Genomic DNA, 14,831 nt, shown 5'->3' on the forward strand with positions numbered 1-14,831 from the left:
TGGAATGGAGTACCTGGTGTCCTTCAAAGAGTTTCGGAGCCAAGGAAAGGATCTCGATGTTATATTTGACGAAGTTTGCGACTGGGTCCAACAGCCGTACAAATTATTTAGGTCGTATTCTATTGCCTACATTGACGCGTTATACAAAGGCGAGAAGCTGGTAGATGGCTCGCTAAGCAAGGTGTAGTGGTGTGAAGTAAAGGTACAACATGGTCCGTTAAATAATGGCTTCCTTGTACAAACCATGAGTAAAGGGATAGGATTGAAGTAGGCGTAGTTACCCCTGATCAAAATAGACGTATTTGGGTTTCGAGTGGAATGTCGTCCAGCATTTTTTGTGAGACGTACGAATACTTTTGAGGAAATGTGGCCTGGTACCGCTCCTGCATTGTGGCTAGAGGCAGAGGTTCGCGGAGCTCGTAAAGTTCTTTAATCTCGTAGGCATAAGCTGCCACATCCTTCTTCAGCCCCGCGTTGAAGTCCGCATTCCCGATCCCATTCTCCTTCTCTATCTCCCCAGGGCGTTTTCCGTGGCTAACGACCGCAATGTACTTCAGTGTCTGTTCCGGACTGGACACGTATAACCTGCCGCAGGGATAAAAGGGCAAAAAGCGGCTGCGGATGCACGCACCAGAACCTCTGGACAACTGTCGGGATGAGGTATTTCCTGAACTCGTGGTTCTTCGTCTGTTTGGCGATGCGTTCCATGTAGACTGGCTTTATGGCGATGAGGATGTCCGCTCTCGTCGTTGTGGGCTTGTTCAGGGTGGTTGGGCGGAGAGGAGCAGCACGCCCAGCGCGGGACTTTGCGCGAGTTGAGGAACGAGCAGACGCGTCGCGCATGTTTGTTGACAAGGATGAAATTGCACGTGAGGGTAGTGGTATCATCACGTGTCAATACACAGACCGTGCTTTAAATTTCCTACATACTCAATAATGAAACGACTACCATCTTAGTCTTTAAATCTTCCGTCGACTCAGTTCAACAGAGCAGTTGAAAGGCTGCATCGTAATCCAAGGTCTCCATGCCAGTAATGATTCCCTCTGTTCCGCGACCGACAACCCCCGCAGACGTTCCGGAACTGCAAGCCGGAAATTCCGAACAAGCGACGCAAGTATGCATGCGCCTTCGGTTAGCGCAAATCTTTGGCCAATGCAGTTTCTCGGGCCAGCAGAGAATGCCAAAACTGTCAGAGTTGAAACAACGAGGGAGTAGCGAAGCAGAAAGACATACAAGCATCTCGAGGCCAGCGATACGACTCTGTGTCGATGAAGCGCTCAGGTCTGAATTCTTCGGGTTCGGGCCAATACATCGCTGTGGCGGAGGGAATGAGATTGGTCAACTTGTTTCCTCAGAACTCACGGTTGTGATGTAATCCGCGAATATCAACCATGACTTGACTCCCGGCTTGCACAGGAACGGTTATATGTTGTAAATTTTCGGGTGTGCCTGACGCTGACAAGTCGAAATGATAGGACGGGATGATTGCATCTTCGCGGACGAGCTTGAGGAGGCGGATTACAGCGGGAAAGAGTCGCAAGGTCTCATGGATCACTGCGATTGTGTACGACTAGACGATTAGGTTATAACACCAGCCATTTAGCAGCAATTACCAACTTACTAGTTTAGGCACAGTTTCTTTGTATGGCGATTCTGTAACGTTGGTCGGCGCACCGTTTGGCCATAGTTTGACCGCTTCTTCGTATAGTTTTTGTTGGACATCGGGGTACAATGCGAGCAACCCGACCGCGAATGTCATGGTGTGACCTGTTGTCTCTAGATAAATGTGTGAGTAAAAGTTTACTACTAAAAGGACATTCCATATGCCGCCGAAACACACCATGGCCAGCCAGTAAAAACGTCTGCGTAGAAATGAGCATTGGCTCTTAGATAAAACTGATTGTTACTTGCCCAGGTATTCGAGAGCAGCTCATCCTCAGCCAACGTCTTTGTTCCCATTTCCCCGTCGTCCGTTTCCGGCGCATTCATATTAGCTTCAACTAGATTGCGCAACAAGGCCGCCTCGTTGTTGCTTTCAACCTTTCCTTCGATGACCCATGCACGCGCCAATCCAACAAGTTCCTGCATATGGACTCGCACGGCTTCAAAAGCAATTCGGGTATCCCGCGCGACCTTCCCAACGAGAGGAACGTATACGCGGCCGGAGAGTGCGTAGAACCAATCGGGAGTCATCACCTTGGCGTGAAGATGTTCGACAGCAGAGGATACTGCTTGACGAAATGCGAGCGTATGGCCAGGTGGAACGGGACCATCTTCTGCCCAAGAGGCTCGGCGACCGAACCCGGCAGATGAGATAACAAGGAGAGCGGCCTGGAGAAGTTCTTCCCTTGCATTGATCACAAGTGGTTGGTTTCCTTGCATGCGGCTATCGATCTGCGCAAACCACTCATTTGCAACGCGAATAGCCTCTTTCCAAACGAAGGCATTACCAGTCTAGGACATTGTCGGCGCAAAAAAAAAAGTGGACAAATGCGCACCTCGTTGAATGCTGGGTTGGAAATACGGCGATGGCGTCGCCAGTCAGCGCCTTCTGTTCCAACGAGATTCATTCCATAGAAATTGAGGGGTTTGTACTATATGACTCTGAGCAAGATGAATAGACCAGAATCAATGACATACCGCTGCAGAGTCCTTTTGGAACATAACCGACTCAGAGGTAATGTACTTGATCGCCTCAGCATCCGAAAACCAGACAATTGGAATGGCATCTTCAAGGATAACTGCACCAACACACGTTGAGCGCTGGCGGGCATATGCTGACTTGAGTGAGCAAAGGAGATTCAAATATTTGTGCACTCACGCGTAAACTTGGACTGCCAGGACCCAATATTTTGTTCCCTTGGGTAACGCATTCGTCCAGCGATCAGTGCTAGGCTGTAAAATGGATTGAAGACGAGGAGTCCGCCATACGGAGCACTGGCGAGTTAAGTAGGTGATCATAGATGTGTGGCCGTGGAGACGAACTTCAGACTCCGAATCGCAGCTCGAACAGCCAGTATTCTGGAGATAACCACTTTCGTGGACCACGCAATGATAGTCGCAAGGAGCAGACTATGCAGAGCGCTCATTGCGGTGGGGAGCTAAAGAAGGCGGTGGGAGTCTGGGAGCTTTCATTGTCGTGTCATCCAACAGTCTTCGGTGTTTCAGGCGTTTTCTGCAGTAAGCTTGGTATTGAGTAAACTTTTAACCTTTGAACTTGCCTTTGAAAGTTTCAATCATGCACAGAAAGTCGGGAAGGACAAGCCAAATCAGCAATCACGATCACGTGCGCAGAAATCATTGCATTCGAGTACTTCTACGCTTACCAATCCAGTATCGACATGCAGCTTTCCGTAGTGTCAAAGCATTTTTGTCGAGTCCGCCTACATCCATGAATCCCAGCCAGTCTCTTTCCCCGCCACCCGCAATCACTTCATCAAAATCCAAACCCGATTCAGCCGCGAGACGTAGAAAGTTTTCGCACACATGGGGCTTGGTGTAATAGCCCGCCTAGAGCGTGGGTTAAACAAAGCCAACTACATGCTTAGACTTACTGCAACGTGAACGCAACCGTCAGTAGCCAGTAACGCGACCACTGACGAGATTAGCATGGCATGAGAACTGTGGAAGTGGAGAAGGTCGGAGAGAATGATCATGTCGTATTTATGGTCAGGGCGTTTGCTGAGAGATCTGCATGAAAGGTTAGGGTCGCAAAGAGCACGTGTAGCGACTGACGAAATAGCAGAAACATCAGTCCCCCACTCGTGTCCACAACAATGCAGATCGCACCCCGGCGACACAAGGTGCTTGTTACGCTCGATATTTCGAGCAAGGTTTCCGAGAATGCCGGGGTCGGGATAATCAGTGACGATAACTGAGGCTGGCGGTGGGTCGCAGATGGAGAGTAATAGCGAGGGCAAGCCTGTGCCTGCCCCCAACTCAATAACTAAGTATGAAAGAGTGAGAAATAGTCTCAGATTGACTCTGTTGAACCCACCGTTGCGGCCAGGCGCTTGTATCACTGCTCTTTCGATCTTTTCAGCCAAGAATAACCCAGGAGAAAACAGATGGTCCGCAAGAAGGGTGATGGCCTTGAGTTATTAACTAAATATCCTCCCCGGCCAGTGGTCGATAAGAGGTGGCTACCTTTCCCTCCTGAAATCACAAGGGATTCAGAAAAAATCGGAGTAAGAATTTTTTAAAAAGTATCAGACCTTTGGTGCGACTGTGAGTCTAAGATGTCCGTATGTGAGAACTGGGTCTTCTACGACCTTCGTTCCTCCCAGAAACTCGAGGGAGTCACTTAGGATGTCTGCTGGATCTTCACGATCCGAGTTCATGGTGGTTGACCGTCAAGATTTTGAAGTTGTGACATCCAAAACGAACCATCATGTTCTCCACCACCGTCCAACCAGAGATACTTTCACTTTTCTCAGCAACGGGTTCTGAGCCTCTGCAACTTTTTTCGGTGTCCTGGGACTCGTCCCTACCAGCCGACTCGTTCGTACATAGCTTGCAAGACAACACATCGCTCCCAGCCCCACCAGAACCTTGTGTCCTCATCAAAGCACCCATGAGACAAACCGACAATTCGGACAACAGCGAAACGGGGTCAGTCATTATGAAAAGTCTTGTGCCTAAACTCAAAACTTACTTCACCTTAGGCAGTCTGGTCTTTGTCTAGCGCAAACTGTCTTGCACATCCAGTCTCCCACACTGCAAACAACCTATATTCGCTGTCCGGCAAACAAGGCATCTCAACTTGGACTGAAGCATCCTTGGATACATTTGCAAGTCCGGAATATGGGTAGAGAATGGTCGTTCGAAGTTGGTCTCGTTGACCGTGTCGGTCGCGTTGGAGTAGTGCGACTGTCAACTTTCCAGGTACGCACGAAAAAAAGCAGCATGTAGTTGTGATCTTGAACCCTTCAAGAAAGAGCCTCGTCTCACGCCGTCCACCCCACCGCTTCTCCATCTTCCACTATCGTTCCCCTCGATCTCCTCTCAGCCGCTAACGGCTTGGTCAACCGTCACCCTCCACATTCCCAGCCTGCTCCCACACTTCTCATCAGCCGCGCTTGTCGCTCGCGGACACGATGGACTTCCCGTTCCATTGGCCATGTCGATATTACCGTCCGGGGCCTTTTCTCATCTGGCATTCGTCAAAGTCTATGCAACATGCCGTTTGAGGAGAATATGGTTCAGTCATGCAGGTCCAAGCAAGCAGGCTCCGTGGGAGTTCGAGCTCTACGGAGATGAATACCGATAATTGACGTTTTGGGAACTTGGTCTTGATTTTCAACTCTCGCGGACTGGTGATCGTCTCGCAGCTACGCTAATCCAAATCGTCGGCCTCTAGTAACGACAATCCCAGCGACGGACCAGCTCACTATCGGGTTATGAGGCCGCGAAGGACGCCTGGACCGATACCGGCCCACAATTCAATTACACAGAGCCTTACTTGCCTTGACTAGGGCTGCTCCTATTTGTTGCGGGAAAGCGTCCATCTCTCGAACGCGTCGACGATCTACCTCCACCGTCGACGGTAACCTGTTAGTGTTTGTGTCGTCCTTCCTTAGAGACCCAGAAGCGACAGCACTTCATTTATTACCTGTCACCGAATCTTTTGCCTCTTAGTATAACTCACACGGCAGGGGAATGAACTAGTTCATCGCGACTTTGTCGGCCAAGAAGCGGGTGGAATAGTTTGCGATCGTTACGAGCTCCCACTCAGGCCCCAAGATACGAGAGTTGTTGTTTACAGAAGCAGAACTCGCGACTTACGCAATCTCGTCCTTCCTGCCAATAAACAGTCTAGGAACAACTGATCAGTGGAGCGTTTGTTGAAGAGAGCCGGACTCTACGTCGATCTATGTGGCACTTGGGACGAGTATCTCGTGAGCCATGATCAGGCTCGAGTCGCGCGCCGGACTGACGGTTATGAAGGCACCAATTAGCTTGTATCTCACAAGTAGCAGAGCCCCAATCTCTGCGAGTTCTAAATCAACACTTGTAACTTGAGAACCTGTCTAACTGTCTGAACATGGGTGCTTCTGGCTACCAACAAGGGGCGAGCTGCGGACCACGAAAAACTCACTTCAAGCTTCAGATGCTAAGAGTCGTCCGTCTGGGCGGAAAGCCTCAGAGCTCGGTCATCCACAGCCACTGCCCAGTGGTAGGAAGCGATCCAGGCCGGCTTATCAGCGAAACTAAGCTCTTCGAACACTTGCGCCACGAGTTAGCGCGTCCCGCACTATTGTCGGAACCGTACAGGCTAGTCAAAACGCCTATCTCATCAGTGGCGTGCTGTCACTTACCCAAGTACCACGTATTCGAAGGGAGTCGAGCTAGGGCCGAATCGTGCTAATTTGGCATCAAGAACATGTTGATTTTTATGGGTACGTGGAGTTTGTGCGACGAAGCGTTTTGATCTTGACACGGTCGACCAGCCTCGAACTTCGAATTCTGACCACAATAATCTCCCGCGTAGAACGAAACTTTTTGGCGTTGCGCTCCAGCTCGACAATACCGTAAGGGATTCCACATCATCCGTACGAAACACACTGTTCAAAACCATACGTAGCTCCTTTGTTCGTGGACTCCCGAGAAGCTTCGATTACGCGCAGGTTTGAAGTATATTTGTCGACATTTTGATGGACTCCGAATCATGCAAATGGCGATAGGCAACCCCTCCCCCCTGCTCACGCTCACGCGCCGTGCGATGCACAGGAATGTGGACTTTGTGGCCAGAGCAGTTTTCCTAACAGCAGGTCACAGATACAGGCAGATTGAATGCTAAACTACCAGGTGTTTAGACACTGTAAGATGATCAACGGACATCTCGCTCGCCCGCCACTAGGCATCGATCATGCTTCCGACTGGGTGGACTGCAGTCCGCCCAATTCCCCTAGATTCGAGGTCAACAAAGATCAACACGGAGTAGCGACTTCTATCTAGCAGTAGACGCGGCGCCGGCGGAGTCGAGCTTCGTCCATTCAACAGCCGCGGCTCCGTGTCAGTTGTTCAAAACAAACTGGCACGGGTGGTGTCACTTAGTCTTGCCAGGTTCGACAGTCACGGCCTTCGCTGGAGCTCCAGCGCCTTCCAGTACGTATCAAGTGGCTACTAGCGCGCTAGTCGCTATTCGGGCGGTCTGGGGAAAGCGACAAGTCCTGCTTTGACGATGCTTAGTATCGATAAACACTGTTAAATGTCAACATGCTTCACAGTGACTACCAGTGTCAGTGGCAGGATCTTTGCGTTAGAGCTTGAGCATCACTGGGCGCTAAAGCGACCAACGTCTCGGTCCGCTCTGAGAGCGAGCAAAGAACCACAGTGACGGTTGCGCCACATCGTGCGTCCTTAAACTAGCGGGTTCGCGGGAGGGCGTAAACGGCACTAGGCTGCAGCGCTGACACGAAGACTTCAAGCTGGGCTGGCGCCAAGCGAGGACTGAACTGAGGAGTCTGGGGTGGGTAGCCTGAAGATAGCGTAAAATGCAGGAAGAAAGGAAGCATGAGAAGGCCTATCGAGTGAACGAAAAAATTGTTTCCGAGTCCTTTCCCCGAGTTACAGTTCGCCTGTCATCAAGGAGAGGAAAGGCAACGCATGAACACGAGCCCAACACGATATCACCAGATGGAAAGAGCGGCCTCCCACTGGCAGGCTCAATTGTACTGAGATTAAAGAACGCAGCTGGTAGAAAAATCATTTGATCATGGAGGACAAGGACAGATTGAAAGCGAGGCGGGCTAGTGAACCCGGATCTGCTTGTTCTTTACTTGATTGGAGATTGAAGTTGGGGCCCGGATCTCGACGATAATTAACGGCGAATGCTGCAGCAATCTCAGCTCGGACTCCGAGTCGGAACGGGTCGGAAAGGTTAAGGACGGGCGCGAGCACCAGCAGGAGCAGTGTTTTCCTTCAATTATCGTCAACGGCACGCCTACTACGCGTTGAGAGGGAGCCTCGGAGCAAAGTGTTGGAGACTGAGTTCCAGGAACAACATATCAAACACAAATTCCCACGGTATAACGGTTTTTGGCCGGACGCAGGGCTGATGGCTATGGAGGCTCGCCTCACTGCGCCCGGCCCGGGGGGAACACGAGAATGTGCCTCGCTGTCGTCTACGTACTTTGAGGAGCTGGTGTGGCGGTAGCTGACGCGCAACCAATCACCGCGTCTTCTCCCGCCTGCCACCTTTTTTCTCTCTGCGACACAGCGTTTTCTTTCTTGGGAGGGGCGACCACGGTGGACCCTGAGCACAGGCATGAGCAGCGAGGCGTCCTCGTTTTGCTGTGTATTACAGCGGGTTTTGGAGGGCGGGGAAAAAGAATAGGTTCGCAACCCTTACGTGTAAGAATGGGTGATCCCGGGCCGAGGGCGACATTTATGCTCCTGGAGCCTTGGCGAGTAGAAGGAACAGGGCAAATGCGTGCCAGGAGGACGAAGGAGAGAAGAGCTGCGGCCGTTGTCTTTGGAACTCGCCCGTGGCCGGGGCATCGCGCGCATTGATGGCTGATGGGGGATCGGAGTCGAGTGATAAGTAAACACGCGTTGGACACACCGTGTTGAAAAAACAAGTCCCGTAAAGCGCGCAGACATAAAATGTTGTTCGACAGCAACCCTTCGTCAATCGATAATCGGTTTGAATCGTCGGGGTTTCTGGTCATACGTGTGGGAGAGTCACTTTCTCAGAGTTTGACATGTTGAAAAATAGACGACAGCATTCGTCGATGGATCCACAGCGCGTGGCAGGAGTATTTTCAGAGGGTCTATCGTCTTTTGTGGCAAGAAAATGGGTGGAAGACGCATATGAGAACAGGGCGGCGGAGAGAAGCGGAATTAGATCTACAATCTCGATTCGGACTGGCTTGCTGCCGTGTAAGGCATATAAGTATTCTTGGCCCCACTTCGCCAACTCTGACTCCGGACCCACCCAGCGATGCAGACCGACAGGTTTGGCTATCCCGCCCGTCCCCAATATGGCCAACAACAACGACACTCCCGCCCGCCGTTTTACCCTCCTCACACTGGCACTACAGCCACCGCCGCCGCCACAAATTGGCCAGCGACGCGTCAAAACTACATCCCAACGCCAGCATCTTACACGACGAGCGAGTCAAGTCCGTGGTTCGAGTCTCCGCAGTACGTTGCTGGGAGGCAGACTGGTGGTTATGGCCAGTATGACTCGTTGAATCAACGACGACCTTCGTTGCTCGATGCCATGCCTTCATCGTCCAGTTATCCATATTCTCGTCCTCGTGCTCCAACGACCTCTTCATCGTCTTCGCCTTCAGTGTACAACACTCCATACCTCCCCACATCCCCGCTTTCTTCTGCTCCAGCAACACCTCCCCTGGCAGGGCGACTCATTTCCAAACACCAGCCCGTGATCAAGCAAGAACAGCCTGATGATGACGGTTTCATAGTCGACGCTCCCTCCTCCTTGTCACCGCATTCATCTGCCTTGGCCCATGCTCTAGCTTGCGCACCACCGACCGAAGTACCATTGCGAGCAACTCAGGCAAGCGCTCGGATGCGTCGAATGATGGGGGTATTTCGGCTTAATCCTTTCGCGATCCAGATGCAGAAAGGTCCAAATGGCCCTTCCAAGTCAGATTGCACTTGGGCTGGGGGAGAAGCGCGTCCCCTCGACGAGCCACCGCGTGTTTTCGAGTTTCAGCTCGCACTGGACCACCCGCTGCTCCCAGACTTTGGCTCAGACGACGTCGATGAGAGTGCAGGAAGGCTGGAGGAGGTTGTGGTCAAGAATGAGGGTGATGTCGACTTCGGTCCTGCATTTTCAGTGTCGCTGGAGGGTCTACGTGCGTTTTCGCCAGAGTTTGAGCTGGAGACAGAGCCTGATCCGAATTGGGAGTTGGCCTATCCGACTTCGTCCTCTAGTTTCGATCCTTCTGCGGCATACCCCAGAGCTTTGCAGCAACCAACCGCTTACAGTAATGTCAGCTTCCCTTGTTTCTTGCTTCAGAGAACGCGCAAACTTACACACTGCTTCCAGACCCTTCCTCTAAAGCGTGGATACGACACAGGCGGCCGTCGGTGGTCGTTGCCTGCCCATGCCCATGACCCAACAGCATCGTTTCTCGTGTAGTTACAGTGGACTATGATCGTTTTGTTTCACGCGTTGTCGAGCTCTTGTTGTATAATTAGCGAATATAGGAGATCTTTGGGTTACTTACCTGCTGCTGAGTGCTTCTCTCAAAGCATGCTAGCCCCCGGTTATCGGGCCATGGGCAGCGAACTTCATGCTGCAGCCATCTCCGCGGTTAGGAAGGCCGAGAGGTGCGGTATTGGCTGGGCAAAAGACTCCGGAGATTACTGCTCCGGTGGCGCATGCGTAGTTTAGGGAGCGAGTGCGGTCGAGGGAAAATCAAAGGAGACGAAAAGGTGGATGATGGCACGTGACACGCGTTTCTGCTACACACTCTATTGGCATGATGGAACGATCACTGACTTCTCTGTCGATACCACCGTCCACGCTCGGAGCGCTTATCAAGGCTGGGTACGAGACTACTGCTGACTTGGATGAATCGACGCCAGAGAAACTGGCCAAAGGCGCGTCCTACGTCAGTCTTCGCCTTCCGATCGCTAAAACTACGATCAGACCTGGCTATACCTCTCAACGCCTCCCAAGCGATATTTACGCAACGCACTGCTTCTCGTGCTCCCGGCCTTACTCTCACACAACCTGCCTCTAAGACACGGGCCAGCGACGAACGGATCCTGATTGCCTGCGAACCATTGGACAAACTTTTGGATGGTGGTTTACCAAGAGGGTCTATTCTCGAACTGTCCGGACCTCCTGGGACTCCCAAAGGCGCCATAGCAATGGGTATGGTGAAGCATTTTGTATCCAGCCCTGATACAGAACGAGAGGAGGTGGTTTTTCTTGGTGAGTTGTCTTGATATTCACTATTTACCACAGAACCTGACTTTTAAAGACACGCAGAGTATGACCACGCCTGTCGCCCTACGCAAGGCCATCCCAGACGACTCTGCTCGTAGCCGTGTATTCCACTGCGTTGTGCAGACTGTCACGGACTTTATCGGCTTCGTCCATTCTTTACACACTATGAAGCGTGAAAAGCCTAAACTCGGCTTGATTATCCTTTCCTACATGAGCTTTCCGCTCCAGGCATCACTGTCACGCAAGTTAACGAACCAACAGAGGAACGCGATATTCGACAACCTAAAAAAAGCGCTGGCGACCTTGACATCGAGTGGGGTGACAGTATTGGTTACCTCACAGCTCGCCACGAAAGTCCTTGCTGCAGATGGTTCTCCTGCCAATTTCAACACGGGTGCGCGCGCAATACTAGCCCCGCCACTGGGGACAACTTATCTGCCCGTGTCAAACTCGTATCGAGTTGTTATGTGCCCACAAGGACTGCAAAATGGGTAGCGTGTTCAACCAAGTATCCGGTGGGTACTGACTCGGTTTCAGCATCTTCAGAGTGATCACAGCGCCCTCCAAGAAGGACAACAACAGAGAGCAGCCCTATCTCATTGTGAGTATTTTTTTGTCGTACGCATTCTTGAGATCTGACCTGCCACTTAGCCGCCTCGCCGCGTGCTACCTATCTTACCGCCTCAAGAAAATCAACAAGAAGCATAAAACTTTGTTCATCTAGTGTAATATATTAGCATATAATGAATTATCTATGTTTTCCTGAGCCATCATCAACGGGAGTCACGTGATGACTGGTTATTTTGCCTCCGTTTTCTGACAGCCTTCGGATTTACTACATCCTTTGCTCTCGCCACCACAAGTAGTACCACCCCCTCACCGAATGCGCCCTCCTCTCCGACGCGTATAACACCCATGGGAATTACCGGACTTCTCCCCGCCCTCAGGTCCATCTCCACACAACGACATCTTTCCGAGTTTGCTGGCCAGACCATTGGTGTAGACGCGTACGTGTGGCTCCACCGTGGTGTGTTCACGTGTGCCACTCAGCTAGCTACAGGGAAGCAAACCACCAAGTCTGTCTTGTTGTTGCTGTCTTCCGCTAGTTCGTTAACCCATTCTCCTAGGTATGTAGACTACGCGATGCATCGCGTGCGACTACTGCGCCACCACGGCATCGAGCCATACATTGTCTTTGACGGCGGTCCATTACCCGCGAAGAAGGGAACAGAAGGCGATCGACAAGCACGTCGGGCTGAGCACCTCGCGTTGGGAAACGCGCTTGCTGCCCAGGGGAGGTCGGCCCAGGCACGAGAGCACTACGTGAAATGCATCGACGTGACCCCGCAGATGGCCAAACAGCTAATAAAGGTGCGTGTTTTGACAAGTTCTTCCACTTTGTTGTGATGTCTTCCAATAGGCTCTCCGAGCGGAGAATGTCCAATACGTTGTGGCGCCATATGAGGCGGATGCCCAGCTCGCGTACCTCGAAATGCATGGATTCATTTCTGGGATTATCACCGAAGATTCTGACCTCCTGGTTTTTGGATGTCGCAATGTCTTATATAAGATGGATGCGGTGAGCGCCACTGCAGATTGCATCTCTCAGGACGACTTCCCGCGAATCACTTCCTCCGTTGATGGAATCTCCCTCCACGGCTTTTCGCTCGCCCAATTTCGTGCCATGGCCATCCTCAGTGGCTGCGACTATCTCCCCAGCATTCCTGGAATCGGTTTAAAGACAGCCTGCTCGCTGTTGCGAAAATGGAGGACGACGGAGCAAGTTGTGAGGTCGATTAGGATGGAGGGCAAGAAGAGCGTGCCGCGAGGATATTTGGAACAATTTCGTCTGGCTGAGAAATGTTTCCTCCATCAAAGGGTATACAATCCTACCGCGCAGTGTTTGGTGCATTTAACGGAGCCGGAAGAGGGTTTGGATGAGACGGCGAATGTATATGTTGGACCGTGAGTCGTTGCTCATAGTTTTCACAGTTGGCTGACCGTGGAATCTAGGGACATGGACCCCACATTGGCGAAACGCATAGCAATCGGCGATGCTGACCCCATAACGCTGAAGCCTATGGCGGATATTTGCCCAGATTTCATTCCTCGGGCTCTCAAACCACTTCCATTTGTAGTCAACGGCGTTGGTCGTCAGCCCAGCGACAACAAGGGCAAGGGCAAAGCGGTTGCTGAAAATGGAACACTTCTCAACTTCTTCGCACCCAAATCGAAATCCTCCGTGCCGCCACGAGCCCTCACCGCATCCAAAACCAGCGTTGGAGCGATGGTGGTTGGTAAGGCAAGCGGAAAGCGCACTCTTGCAGAGGAAATGGATCGTGACATTGCTGTCAAACGCAAGAAATATGAAGTTGGAGCGCAGTCCAAGTTCTTTCCTGCTACTGCGAGTCAAGCGCAAGCCCGGACTCGGCATGAGCTGGAAGACCTCACCGCACCTGTTGCGGGCCCTTCGCGATTCCGAGAAAAAGAGAACGTTCCACTGGAAGGAGAAGAAGACGGGGTCATTCACCTAGAGGAAGAAGATATGGATGCGGATCTACAATGGGACAGCTTGTCCTTGGTTGCGACTGCTGGGGCGGATGAAATTGGCCCTGAGGTTGAACAGGAAGACGGTTATTTTTCGCCAACGCCTTCGTGCTCAAGGGATACCGAAGAGTTATCGTCCCCTGCAAGGCGAATCATTACCCCCGGAAAACGCATAAAACCGGAAAGGGAGCTTGTCTCTGACGATCTAGATGTAGTGTCGAGTCCACCACCTCAAGCGCCAATTCAACGACTGCCTTCACTTAATCTGAGTCTAATTCGACAATATTCTCGGCCAGACGAGCATGTACTTGTTGCTGCATCACCTGATCAAGAGTCATTTGGAGCCCTACCAAGGAGTACAAACGACCGGTTTGGTGACGGGAGAACCAGCGATATCGACTGTTTCGACGACAGTAGCGGCGAAGAAGACGATTGGGAACCACCTTTGGTTGCGGGAGAAAGTGCTACTCCAACTCCGTCACCGCCAACCCCGTCAGACATGGGCAGTGATGAACGAGCAGTAAATGAAGCACGAGCAAAAATCGTGGCAGCCGGATGGCGTGACCGATGGGCACTCCCAAAAGACTTGGCTCGTTCTGAATCGACGGGAGGGTTGCGTCGGAGGGAAACAACTGTTACACCGAATGGACGTCACTTTCCGATTAATCGTGTCGTTCGGGGTCATCCGTATCACGCTGACACACCAAACTCCGTGCCTTCGAAGATGACGCGTGCGAAAACGAAGCCGCTACAGTCCAGAAGAAGTTTGACATTCCTGGAGCCACCGACAACAAAGTCGAAAGGCGGGGGCAGAGTGTCGTCACCATGGCGCGGGTTACTTCAAGATCATCAGGAACCGTCAACGGCCCATGGCCAAGACGCAGTGGCCAACCGCTTTGCTCATTTCAGGTATGTAGCTATAATAACGTCTTTTGACTAGATGGCCAACTGTTCTCTACAGATGCCCGTCTTGAGTGGGTTATTCATAGAGCCTATACGCGCTTCTTCAGTATTTTTTCTGCGACCCATCTAGCTACCAGAGTCAAATAGTACAAATCTCAAGTAATGACGATGGACGAATGACTTGACTTGATGTGGGGATTTGATCGGAGACATTGCAAGTTGGTTAAAGCTTTGACTGACTGACATCCTTCCTCTTTACACCTGCTCTTCGCCATTGCGTATATGCCGGATGCGGCACGCAACCAATAGCTCTTCTCCCACCTGGCTGCACAATGCTAGCTGGCGCAGCTCGGCCAGGTTATGGTCGCCTTGGCCATCGTATGAGTCTCGTTCTTTGCGTTTCACGATGCTCCTGCAACTCATTTTTCGGTCACCAAGGTATTCCGGCGT

General features: G+C 51.6%; 5 protein-coding genes across 5 annotated transcripts; 3 read left to right on the forward strand and 2 right to left on the reverse strand.

Annotated features, from left to right (window-relative positions):
• Positions 1-960: 960 nt before the first annotated feature.
• On the reverse strand, positions 961-3,090 carry MIND_00129200 (F-box domain-containing protein; the record flags this gene model as incomplete). The annotated part of the gene is made up of 9 exons (XM_037358224.1): positions 961-1,187; positions 1,235-1,315; positions 1,364-1,571; positions 1,623-1,863; positions 1,899-2,455; positions 2,500-2,595; positions 2,642-2,778; positions 2,823-2,938; positions 2,987-3,090. The coding sequence occupies 9 exons, from the start codon at positions 3,088-3,090 to the stop codon at positions 961-963; spliced, it is 1,767 nt and encodes a 588-aa protein (XP_037226134.1).
• Positions 3,091-3,298: 208 nt separating this feature from the next.
• On the reverse strand, positions 3,299-4,353 carry MIND_00129300 (uncharacterized protein; the record flags this gene model as incomplete). The annotated part of the gene is made up of 6 exons (XM_037358225.1): positions 4,216-4,353; positions 4,148-4,156; positions 3,999-4,092; positions 3,737-3,947; positions 3,556-3,691; positions 3,299-3,511 (listed from the first exon to the last, which is right to left on the reverse strand). The coding sequence occupies exons 1-6, from the start codon at positions 4,339-4,341 to the stop codon at positions 3,299-3,301; spliced, it is 789 nt and encodes a 262-aa protein (XP_037226135.1). The 5' UTR covers positions 4,342-4,353.
• Positions 4,354-4,391: 38 nt separating this feature from the next.
• Positions 4,392-5,270, forward strand: MIND_00129400 (Cilia-and flagella-associated protein 20; the record flags this gene model as incomplete). Its single annotated transcript, XM_037358226.1, has 3 exons — positions 4,392-4,612; positions 4,666-4,885; positions 4,935-5,270. 3 exons carry the CDS (start codon positions 4,392-4,394, stop codon positions 5,268-5,270), a joined length of 777 nt encoding a protein of 258 aa, XP_037226136.1.
• Positions 5,271-10,443: 5,173 nt separating this feature from the next.
• Positions 10,444-11,639, forward strand: MIND_00129500 (Rad51 domain-containing protein; the record flags this gene model as incomplete). Its single annotated transcript, XM_037358227.1, has 5 exons — positions 10,444-10,579; positions 10,629-10,916; positions 10,966-11,422; positions 11,469-11,532; positions 11,583-11,639. Exons 1-5 carry the CDS (start codon positions 10,459-10,461, stop codon positions 11,637-11,639), a joined length of 987 nt encoding a protein of 328 aa, XP_037226137.1. The 5' UTR covers positions 10,444-10,458.
• A 108-nt stretch (positions 11,640-11,747) lies between these two features.
• MIND_00129600 (Exodeoxyribonuclease 1) lies at positions 11,748-14,452 on the forward strand (the record flags this gene model as incomplete). The annotated part of the gene is made up of 5 exons (XM_037358228.1): positions 11,748-12,007; positions 12,059-12,302; positions 12,352-12,896; positions 12,945-14,387; positions 14,440-14,452. The coding sequence occupies exons 1-5, from the start codon at positions 11,847-11,849 to the stop codon at positions 14,450-14,452; spliced, it is 2,406 nt and encodes an 801-aa protein (XP_037226138.1). The 5' UTR covers positions 11,748-11,846.
• Positions 14,453-14,831: the final 379 nt, after the last annotated feature.

This window comes from Mycena indigotica (genome assembly GCF_014461135.1).
Source record: "Mycena indigotica strain 171206Taipei chromosome Unknown Mind.scaff0001, whole genome shotgun sequence".
Taxonomy (NCBI): Eukaryota; Fungi; Basidiomycota; class Agaricomycetes; order Agaricales; family Mycenaceae; genus Mycena; species Mycena indigotica.